This window comes from Helicoverpa zea, chromosome 17 (genome assembly GCF_022581195.2).
Source record: "Helicoverpa zea isolate HzStark_Cry1AcR chromosome 17, ilHelZeax1.1, whole genome shotgun sequence".
Classification (NCBI taxonomy): Eukaryota; Metazoa; Arthropoda; class Insecta; order Lepidoptera; family Noctuidae; genus Helicoverpa; species Helicoverpa zea.
The window spans coordinates 1597041-1609131 of record NC_061468.1 but is presented as its reverse complement, the minus strand read 5'-3'; the positions used below and the strand labels follow the sequence as shown (position 1 = coordinate 1609131).

Genomic DNA, 12091 nt, shown 5'->3' with positions numbered 1-12091 from the left:
TATGCGCAGTCCTGTTTACTAATATTATGTCTATGGACAAGGCATAAACTGACGTTTAAAAGTTTTTGTGGTAAGACGGTATAAGTTTTTTTATTGAGTAAGTAGCAAAATTATTAAAATTAGAAGAGGCACAGCAGTCGGTAGGTAGCACCCACTGCTGTCTATACATAGACTAGCCCACCCGTTTTACCGCGCTTTTTGACATTACAGACATTTTGGCGCTATTTATGTAGGTACCTACTATTTACGTAGTTAGACATAGTACTTAAATGCAGGCAGGTACCGTGTCGTACGTTTATAGAGAAATCATAATGGGAGGTCTCTTGTCCTAAAACCTTTCAACTTGAATTGCACAAGACTAATATGATTCGCCATGTCATCACCAGATCGTTATTTATGTAACTGAGAACATCAGTAGGTCTGGGAGTGCCCTTGACACTCTGGTACTGAATCAAGCCATTTATCGAAAGCACGCGTTCGTTATAAAATAAAATTAAAACTTGATTGGTTTGGTGCACTGTGTTACTGTATTATTATGGGTTTTGAATTAATTTATGGTTTTAAACTATGTACATTGAGGGTACCTTTGTACGCAGGTCAAAGTTTGAAGGGCAATCACTTTTTTGAAGTTTTTTAAAAGATCTACCTATATAACTTGTAGGTCGTAGGTAGGTACACAACAAACTTTTTTTTAAAGTCGTGATTGCCCCCTAAAATATCTATTCTATAAATTCTAGTTTTTAGTACTTACCTAGGTATGTGGTAGTCTGGTGAAAACAATAACAAGAACCAACTTAAATCATCTATGACAAACTGTCCAAGTACATAAAAACGTTCTGTGATCCAGCCTGGTGATAGACACAGACTAATGGACTGCGAAGTCTAAATAATGGGATCCTGATTTTCCGGATAGTGTAGCTTCCCAACAGTAAAAGATTTATCAAATCGGGTCTGTAGTTTCAAAGCCCTTGGTAAACCTTTTCTACGTTTGAACAAAAGGTCCTCCAAAAAGAGAATTTAACAAAAAAATCAAACCTCTTTTCCAAAACAAACGACCTAAAAATACTTTACTGGCCGAAACATCTCAAAATAATTGTAAAACGCCATTAAAGTTTTTTTTTTTTGTATTTTTTCTTTTTCCTCCAAATGGCATTTGCCTACAGTTTTTCATCGAAACCTGCCATTATTTCATTCAATTATTTAGTTTTCTTATTAAAAAAAAAAAGATTTTTTAGTATAAAATAATGTTCTAACAAAAAATAATATTTTAATTGAAATACGAAGTTTTTAGAGATAATAATATTATGAAAACTTGCACTTTTTCGTTCTTCACACTTCCGAACGCAATTCGCAACGGCGCGCCATATTGAATTGCCATGACAATCAAAATTTGTTTGACAAGTTTACGTTGTTAGTGCGACCCGAAAATATTTTATTGATCTAACAGGTAACAATTTAATGTGCTAAGCCCGATAAGAATCATGGAAAAAGCTTTTGAAATACAGAAAAAAGCGCGAGATAATGTTAAAGCTTTACAAACTTACATGACAGACTTGCAGAATTGGGAAGCCGAGATGAAAAGAAAAGAGGCTGCTTTGAACGGTGAATTCGAACAGGTTTAGACCTATTACCGTCTTTATGTTGTATTTAGAACATAAATTTAATAGTTAACTGTAATTTGTATGCATATTTATGGCGTAAAGTTGATAAATTCTGTGCAAAAGTGATCATGTATGTTGTTAGGTTATGGCCATTTTTGCGTTCACAAAAAGTAGCAAATGAATATTCCTTGTTCATTATTTACACTCAGTGTCGTCCTCGTTGGCAAATAACTCATGTTTGCATCGTAAAAGTCATAAAATATTGAGTTTTTAATGTAAGCAGTTCTAAATAATTTGTTGTTTGTTTCGAGGTTAGGATCTGCCTCCAGTCCGCAGCAAGATCAAAAAGGAGAAGCCAGTGGTGCCGAAAAAGAAACCTCAGAAAAAAATCCGAGGCTCTGACTATACGGCATGGGACAAGTATGATGTTGTGAGTATACTTGTTTCATTTTAAATAGAGACTCGTTTGTTAAGACTCTTGCTCTAATGCTAACCCATTTTTCATATTGCTCACTCTTATCAATGAAATTACACATTATTAGACTCCTATCTGTAATGAGACAAGTTCTGTATGATATATTATTGTTTGGGAAAGTATGTGCAAATTTCTAGTCTTAGTTTCCCGCAGATATATTTGACTGCAAAATTAATACACCTTGGTTGGCTCTTTCAAATAATAATCTATAAAGTACTACATAATGAGAACAATGTATTAGTGAGTGGCTGTCTCGAAGCCACTGGCCCTTGCAGTCTGTATTGGAATGGAAGCTTTGATGATCTTGAATTGAAATGATTACTTTTTGCATCATTATAATTCCAGGACAAGGCTTGCGAGGAAGTAGACATGGCTGACGTAGGACCTGTCTCCCTGGACAGCAAGAAGAGCCAGCAAGCCAAGCTGGAGAAACTCAAGGAAGAAGCCCAGTATGAGAAGGAGAGGGTAAGTTATAATGATCTGCTTTGTTTATGGTACTGTAATCAGCCGCACAGGTTGATTGATTATAAGGTTCAGCAATGCTTGGTGCCGTTGAACGGTGGATGCGTGATTCTCTTGACAGAGACTGAGGAACTTGTACCTCCATGTATTGTATATGCATCTGGTAAAACTGATCCCAACACAGTTAGGAAAATGCTAGCCAAATGATGATGGTTTCTTGGAACTGTTTTCCCAAAATCATCATCATCCTCCGAGCCTTTTTCCAATCATGGGTTGGCTTCCAGTCTAACCAGATTCAGCTGAGTGCCAGTGCTTTACAAGAAGCAACTGCCTATCTGACCTTAACCCAGTTACCGGGCAACCCGATACCCCTTGGTTAGACTGGTGTCAGATTTACTGGCTTCTGACTACCTGTAACAACTGTCAAGGATGTTCAATGACAGCAACACTTAGAAACTTAGAAAAGTTGCATTGGTGCTTGCCTGACCTGGGATCGATTGAAAATTGAAAAGTATGTGATACCAAAATAAATAAGATAACAGGTTGGAGAGACATACAATAGTAGAATAATCTATTGCTTATTCTAGTTGATGGTTCAGAAATGCAATGCTATCTATTGACACAATTCATCCTGGATACTTTATGAACGCCTGAATAAAAAACTCTTTGACTCTCGAGTTTATATCAGTGTTCATTACGAAATTGTTTAGAAATTATCAATGTGTTTTACAAAATGTATTAAAACAGCTAAGCTACTGGTTATCAATAGCAACAACAGCGATACAACACTGCAGTTATTTATTGATTCAACACATTGTTACAGGGAAACACATTTGTGAAGCAAGAGAAATGGGACGAGGCAATAGCGTGCTACAACCGAGCTATAGACCTCGTGAAGGATGATGCTATCTACTTCGCTAATAGAGGCCTCTGCCATCTCAAGAAGGATAGGTAAGATTACAGTGTCATGTTCTTCATTATAATGTTATGTGGTTGTGTGAATACATTATCTTGCCCTTTTTGTGAGGGTGTGTGTGTGTGTGATTTCAATTGATATTGTGTACAATGTAGTTGACAATGGCCAGACAGGTAAAATCAGACATACATATTTTTGATTCTTGTTTAATTGACTTTACTTGCTACACTGGGAATTACTTCCTTTCCTCACAGTTTCCCAACAGTGAAAGGATTTTTCAAATGTGTTCAGTAATTTTGAAAGCTTACAACCTTACAAGTTAAATCTATACTAATATTATAAAGAGGAAAACTTTGTTTGTTTGTAATGAATAGGCTCAAAAACTACTGGATTGTTTTTAAAAATTCTTTCACATTTCATCCACGAGTAACATAGGCTATATTTATTCCGGTACGGGCAGTAGTTACCATGGGACGCGGGTAAAACCGCGGGAAAACGGCAATAACAGTAACAGTAACCTCACAAGTTGTACTATAGCTATGGACAATTTACATTGACTTTCAAACAAAATAGGAAAATAATTGAAATTAAAATGTGATCATTATGATGCGTTGGAGTTCATCTGTTTAGGAAGTACATTTATTTTAGAGAAACAATAAATTGTATCATCAAAACAAACAAACCGTCACCTACACCCCAATTTCTCTCACACAACCATCAATTTCATTCCAGTCTTCATCAAGCGGAATCAGACTGCACAGAAGCTCTCCGCTTAGACCCAACGTACGTCAAAGCACTACAGCGCCGGGCCACTGCCAGGGAACGGCTTGGGTCACTCCGGTCTGCTTCTCATGATCTCAATGAAGTGCTCAAGTTGGAACCACATAATACGGCTGCTAGGAAACAGTTGGATGCTATTAAAATGAGGATGGGCACGAAAGGGGTGAGTGAGATGGTGGCAATTTTCATTTTTTAAAGAGTATCCATGGAGTGTTATCTAAGATTTACTTTTTGGTATCATTCAAGAGTAATTTTAAATAAGAGCTTAATGAAAACGTTTTCTTTGTGCGCTAATGATATTAAAAAAATGTTACATAATGTTCAAAACACAGCAAGATTTTCTTAGAAAATGTATTTATTATAATTTTATTATACAGTCGACTCTTGTTAATTCGAAACTCGAGGGACTCTTAAAATATTACGAATTATCGAGTTTTTGAAATATTAAATGGTTCGAAATTTGTGAGAGAAAATAAATAAAACTTCGAATTACTAAATATTGATCAATTATTATTTGTTAACTGCTATTTTATAACAATGTCAAGTTTAAAGACACATTTGTGTGCATACATGTATTCATAATGTAATTAATCTTTCGAAACAGCTCCGTCATACTGCTTCAAGAAAAGGTTGCTGCTACTCAGACTGCTCTCTGACTCCTGACTTAGAATCTTTCCGCCTCATTCTCTCTGCAACTTTGAATTCTCGAGTGTTGGACGACTAAGAATTCGAATTAACGCGTCGTTTTGTTATAAAGCAATGCTATTTTCGTTCGAATTACTAAGTGCATAAAAATGTATTGATTTAGTTCGAAATATAAAGAGATTTTGTAGGGAACTTGTGGTAACTTTGAATTAACGAGAGGTTCGAAATATCGCAGGTTTGAATTAACAAGAGTCGACTGTAATAGGTGAGACAATGACCATTTATCTGTTATGATTTGCCATAGCAGAAGTGAATAAAACCAAAAGAAGTTCATAGTACTTATCCTTGTTTACTTGGATATTTTCTTGTGATCATTTTGGAATCATCAACATAAATAAAATACTTTATAGCCTTATTAACCAATTTACATCAAAATTTCCAGGCCAAATCAAAATCATCGCCCACCACAACGCCCACCACGGAAAGCAAGCCACTGTTCAAGTCTAAGCCGCAGCCAAAGATAGTGGAACTGCCTCCGGAGCCAGTCACTCCTGCAACTGATGATTGGAGGAAAGGCGTCGGAGAGAACATCATGGTCATCAAACCTGTGAAGAAACCGCCGCATTTGAGGTCTAAGGTAAGGGTTTTTTAACTATCCTAACTTGAGTTGGCTTGACTGGTTGGGATGAAATTTGGTGTGAAGGTAGGTGGTTTCATGGAAGAGATATGGCACTTTTCATCCGGATGTAGGGGGTAGTTCTCAGTTCCCTTTAAAAGGTAAAGTCATTCAGGTCAGTGGTGACAGTTTTATAGGAAAATCGTACTTATTACTATTGAGTTAAGGTGCATGACAGTTACCACCAATGTGCAGTTTACTGTACAAGGTGAGTTGCTTTTGTTCACTATTCGTTTAAAAATGCATAAAAGATGTGCAGACAAAGATAGTGGAACTGCGTCCGGAGCCAGTCTGATGATTGGACGAAAGGGGAAAAATATATCTGTGAGGATTTTGAGTGGAATTTACATGTTTCAGTATTGTCCATTTATACTGAAAACTTAGTGTAGATGTACTTATTTGTAAAAAACTGGTGTAGATCTAACTAACTTTTTATTTTATAATTTACAGAGAGCACTGAAATCAATACCGATTCAAGAGGTATTACTCGGCGAGAAAACTCCAGAGAAACCGCCGACTCGTCTCAAAATCATCGAAATTGAAGACAACATGGCTCTCGGAGACTCCAACAATAACGACTCTAACAAAATTGATGAAACTCCCGCACAAAGAGTAGATATCAAAGGAGGAGGTGACAAAGTAATTGCTAGTCCAGAATCGATGAAACTCATCACCGATACGATAGTTACGGAGAAAGAAAAGAGGAACTTCGTGACGCCAGTCAATAGTGTTCAATTTATGTCTGAATGGAAATATTTGAAGGATCAGTGGGATGCCAAATGTCAATATTGGAGTGTAAGTATTATTAACTACATTGCTTAATTTATAGTAATAACTAGCGACCCCCACTATTTAATGTATGTTATTGTACAGATAAACCTTCCTCTTTACTCACTCTACCTATTATAAAAAACCGCATGGAAATCGGTTGCGTAGTTTTGAAGATTTAAGCGTACAAAGGGACATGGACAGAAAAAGCCGCTTTATTTTATACTATGTAGTGATGAAACGATTGAAATTAAAATAAATGTGTAAACACGAAAAGATTCAAAAAGTGTGGCAGTGCAGATTTAGTAAAAGTATGAGTAGAAATGGTTTCTTCAAACTATAAGGGTACAATGTCTTTGATCGTTAATGGAGCCACTGAATGAAAATAAGTTTCAGAATCATAAGCCTTTTTTATCAGGCATGCACGCGTATTTACAGAGTGTACATAGCCAAAACGCATCCATAGGAAACTGCTCGCTGATATTTTGTAATGCTGTTTTTTAATTTGTGATTCCAAAGTATACACGAATTTTGCGTACTGCTCGCGTATAATCCGTAGCTTAGACGTGCACATGCAACATTCCAATTTATACACGGTCAAATTTAACTGTACAAAATTTATATTAGGTAAAGCATTAAATAAAAATGGCTTTGAATCTGAGTTTGTTTATTAAAAATGCTAATTAAACAAAAATGTATGTTGCCTTCTAAATTATTAAGTCAGCCACAATTAACGAGCATCTAAATAATACTATCTTAGCCACTATAGTTATCGTCTAAGTAAACCACTCTAAATACAACTCAGCATGATGGTTATTTTTTAGCATCTTTTGTAGCAGGCATTCTAACAGTAAACTTCTAAAATACTATGAAATGACATCATGAAATATATTTAATTAGCTTCTAATTTTTTAACTCAGTACGTTTAAAATGTAAGCAAGCAACATGCAGCAAGCATAGCTTCTGTCACGGCTCCGGCGCTGCGGGGCTCCGGCGGTCCCATGCGAGCTTATCGTCGCAGATGGTTTTCACGCTCACCACCGCAGCTTCGGCTTGCGCCTCAGCCGCGTCGGCGGGCGTTAAAACTACCTGCGCCTCAGCTCGCAGGCCGCCTCGCCCCTCCGCGTCTACGCGGTTTTGAATTGCACTCTAGGGGTAGGGCAGACAAGACTACGTGGAGTCGGTTTTGCAGCGATTCGTTTTCGTCACTAACTTCAATTTTTAATACAATGTTTTTAATTGAACGAGCATTATTAATATTTAAATTATCATTAAATGCTAGGTCGTGTTTTAATCAAAAACTGCTCGCGAATAGATTGGAATCGTAAAGTTTTTCGCGCCTATTCCAATGTATACACGATTAATTTGCATGCGGACTAGCACTGTATATTATGGAACAAAGCAAGATACTTTGGCCACTACAAAATATAAGCGAGTATTTGCGTACTGCTGCTGTATACATCGGAAGACTTTGTATAAAAAGTGAATTCCAATCTATTCGCGACTAGTTTCACACGCTTGCTTACTAGCCATGTATATACTGTAAATACGCGGCATGCACCATACAGGACGCTTTTTTAATAGGAGAATTAATAACGTTTTATTTGTCTATGATTTCTTTATTCCTATCAACAAACATTAGTTACAAACAAACAAACAAAGTTAGTGATTATTTTATGTTAGTTATAGCTTCTTTTCTTTTTACGCACTCTATCTGCATCTCTTTCTATTCTAACTCTCTCATAACGGGCCAGCTGGAAGAGATTTCTAATGAAATAAGCTGTGCCTTTGTACTATCTTTTCTATTTTTCTTCTTCTCTGTATTCTGTGTGTGTGTACATAAATTGTTAAATAAATAAATAAATAAACAAACCATACACTCCTCTCTTGTATGACAGCGATGAAAACTAATTTTTCAAAGCCCAGTTAGTTTAAAGTTTTGTGTTACATGTAAATAAAGATTTAGTTTAAATTATATAGTAACAATGTATTTGTGTATGCAATAAAACATATTTTTTCTTCCCACAGCTAATAGAACCGTCAAAGATCCCGTCGATATTCGCGAACGCTCTAGAAAGTTCCATCCTCTCCGACGTGATCCACATGCTGGAGGCGTTCCCGGCGCAGTTCAGCGGCAAGGTGACGGCGTACCTGCTGGCTCTCACCACGGTGCAGAGATTCTCTGCACTAGCTATGTTCCTCTCGCATACTGATAAACAGAGTGAGTACTTTATTATGTAACTAGTGACCTGCCCTCGCTTTACTTCGGTAACAACATCGGTGAATCTCTATCTGATAGAAAAAACCGCATGAAGATCGATTGCGTAATGTTGAAGATTTAAGCGTACGAAGGGACATAGGGATATAAGTACAGAAAAAGCGACTTTATTTTATACTATGTAGTGGCCACTATGGTCGCTATAACACAACTCATCATCCTCCGAGCCTTTTCCCAATCACGTTGGGGTCGGCTTCCAGTCTAACCGGATTCAGCTGAGTACCAGTGCTTTACAAGAAGCGACTGCCTATCTGACCTCCTCAACCCAGTTACCCGGGCAACCCGATACCCCTTGGTTAGACTGGTGTCAGACTTACTGGCTTCTGACTACCCGTAACGACTGCCAAAGATGTTCAATGACAGCTGGGACCTACAGTTTAACGTGCCATCCGAAACACAGCCAATGGTGTCTAAGATATACTTAGAAAGTACATACAAACTTAGAAAAGTTGCATTGGTACTTGCCTGACCTGGGATCGAACCCGCGCCCTCATACTTGAGAGGTTGGTCCTTTACCCACTAGGCCACCACGACTATCGACTACGACACGATGTCGCTATAACACAACTAAATAAATAAAATTCAACAGTAAACAACAATTCAATTATGTTGTTGAGTGATTAAATTTCAAAAATTTCACGTAAACAGCTAGAACAAAATTTTATTCACGATGGCTGCCTTTTTTGGGGCGGAATTTCGGCATCTGCTCGCAATCCGCGTGTGTAGTAGGTTCTTTAGGACACAGCTAACACTACAGTTAGAAATAGCCCCTATCTATACTGTAAGAGTATGTTTGTTCAGTTTTGAAAAAATAAAATATTGAACGCGCCATTCAAACGACTTAACAGATTAAAAAAAAATCAGTAACATAGCAACCTTGTACATTACACAGTACAGAATTAAAACAGACTGTATTTATTATTATGATATTTTCCTAACTGTCTCAACCATCGCATTCTCCTCAATTATATGAAATACTATTGTTATTCTCTAACGTAACTTATATACATCTTTCCAGAGTTAAAGAAGGTGTTAGAATACTGCAAGACATCTGAGAACACGACTGACGAGGTGATCGCCGATCTGAAGAACAAATACGAGCTCTAAACACATCATTATTGTAGTTGATTTGTCGTAATTACCAATATTATACGATACTTACAGATTTAAACATACTGCGCTTGAGAAATTACGTATAATATGTAAATTTCTGTTTAATTTTTGAGTTACTGTTGTCTCGTCACACAAATCTAAGAATTAAAAAGTCTGCGAAAATAAAATTACATGTATCTATAATTTACTCACAACTATGTGTATTAAAATGCATTTATCTACAAAAATATTTAAGATAATTTTTATTAAGTTTGTATGTTGGGTTTGGGACAATTCAAAAATATTCGTATAAAATACCAAATTATAAAATATATGTAATTTCTCAAGCGCATTCACGGCGCATAGGCCAGGTGCTAGAAACAAGTGGAGTAGTTATTCAGAACACACAATTTATTATTAATGTAATTATATAATGGACAATAGTCATTTCCTTCAATATTTCTCAAAATCTTTACTGTAACAATATTATCAAATTATGTATTACACAAAACAAAACTTAAATTCGATGACTTAGTAAATAATTCTTTGATTTTATGAGCTACAGATGTATAAAAAATTGTAATCGTAATTTCGGCGTTTGCTCAAAATCATTGTTAATAAATGATTATCTCTTGATAATTTGTTTTTCTTTTATTCTATGTTATTTTCAATGCGTGCAATCTTTGTAATTATACACTAATATTTTTCGGGGCATATACATGAAACATACTTTGTCTTTTTTAATACCTACTCATAAAATCCTAGTTGAAGTTATAGATTTTTGTCACTTAATGCCTACTTAATAATAATAGTACCACAATCAATTATCTTAAAGCTTCAAACTTGCAAGAGTAGTATAATTATATTTACGCATCAAAATAATATTAATTTGTTATGAACTAATTTTATCCACTTATTTCTAGTATCAATAACTTAAGTCACGTAACTTTTAACTAGGTACAGAAATTGGTAACTTTCGAAAAATTATAGAAATTGCGAAGTTTTTTCTTACTTCTATTATATAGTAGTTATTCTATTTTTACCTAGTTCTGAAAGTTGCGTGTTATTTTAAAGGGTCAGTGCCTAAGCCCCCATTGATCGAAGCACCTATGGCCGAAGCCCCCGATTCGGTTAATTAAATGCAATTTTCGGGGGCGTCGGCTACAGATGCTTCGAAGAGTGGGGGCCTATGCCACCGATCCATTTTAGATTGTTTATTTGTTCAAGTCACTATTGTGATAGAATGAGTTTTTTTTTGTAATTATGGTGCGAAGGAGCGTTTGAGTTCTGTGATTGATTTTAAGCCCCAATAAAGATTATGAATTTATATTTTTCTTGTTTCTTTTTATGAAGTCTTGTCGCAAACAGCTGTCCTTCCTGATGAAAGATCTAGAGAAAACGAACTGGTTGGTGAAAGCTTAAATTATTTGAATATGTATTCGAAAAGGTTGATAGAAAACGATCAAAGTATGTAACTTTCGGCAGACAGGTATCAAAATATTTTTATTTTGAAAGATGTAACGATACGACGATCCTGGATAATTGATTTTTGACATAAATTATTGACTTGTCCGCTCGACCAATATTTTTCCAAACCCCTTAATGTCATGGATTTCCACAAAATAACGACTGATTCCATAATTTATCTTATATAAGTTGTAACAATCTAACTAAAATGATATCTAGCTAAGTATACTTTCCTTTATATCCTTATATAGAGTTCTAACCCCATTAAAACACCATACTATCAAATAGGTAAACTCTCAAAATAGTTACGTTTTAGGGTTGAACACTTACTGAGCTCAACAGGTCCCACTAATTGATTCCGACGCATCTTCGAGTGGAGTGCCTCCCGGGATCTCGATAATCCTTCCACATAGGTACCTACTCTGTTCAAGGGTGCTGGAGTGAATTGGTCTTGTAAAATTGAGGTGTTAGGTACTAGGAGGGTCTCAAGAATTTTGTCTAAGTCCCGGGAGACTGAATGAAGACCAATCTCCCGGGATATATATAGCCACAGATTTTTTTTTGATTTGTTGATTGAAGTATTAAAAAACGTTTATTTTGATTTTTTATTAAGGCTTAAAAGGTCTACAGGCCTACAAAAATTATGTCTGGGTGTACCTGCGTTTTTCTGTTTTAAAAAGGTGAGTTCTTCTTTATATCTTTGTTCTTCGATATGAATACAAAAGTAATGTAGGTAGATGTAGAGATTTTGGACGTGATTGTGAAGTAAATACCTACGGCTGGCGGGACGACTTCTGTTTCAGCATCCTTAATTAAGTATTATTTAATACTGTTTAACTGTTTTCCCCGCGGTCTCGCGCGCGTAGCTTCCCGAAACTGAAAGATTTTTCAAATCCTTCCAGTAGTTTCGCAGCCTTTTTATGATATTTTA

The 12091-nt window shown here is 36.0% G+C and overlaps 1 protein-coding gene across 3 annotated transcripts; it reads left to right on the top strand.

Moving 5' to 3' along the window:
- Nucleotides 1–1343: 1343 nt before the first annotated feature.
- LOC124638329 (RNA polymerase II-associated protein 3-like) lies at nucleotides 1344–11022 on the top strand. Of its 3 annotated transcripts, XM_047175271.1 has the most exons (10): nucleotides 1405–1447; nucleotides 1552–1616; nucleotides 1918–2031; nucleotides 2422–2541; nucleotides 3362–3489; nucleotides 4187–4397; nucleotides 5322–5516; nucleotides 6006–6350; nucleotides 8352–8544; nucleotides 9620–11022. In XM_047175271.1, the coding sequence occupies exons 2-10, from the start codon at nucleotides 1575–1577 to the stop codon at nucleotides 9706–9708; spliced, it is 1437 nt and encodes a 478-aa protein (XP_047031227.1). In that variant the 5' UTR covers nucleotides 1405–1447; nucleotides 1552–1574; the 3' UTR covers nucleotides 9709–11022. The 3 variants fall into 3 exon arrangements, with proteins under 3 accessions (XP_047031225.1, XP_047031227.1, XP_047031224.1); XM_047175269.1 differs by lacking the exon at nucleotides 1552–1616 and having other exon boundaries at nucleotides 1344–1447; XM_047175268.1 differs by lacking the exon at nucleotides 1405–1447 and having other exon boundaries at nucleotides 1454–1616.
- The last annotated feature ends 1069 nt before the right edge of the window (nucleotides 11023–12091 follow it).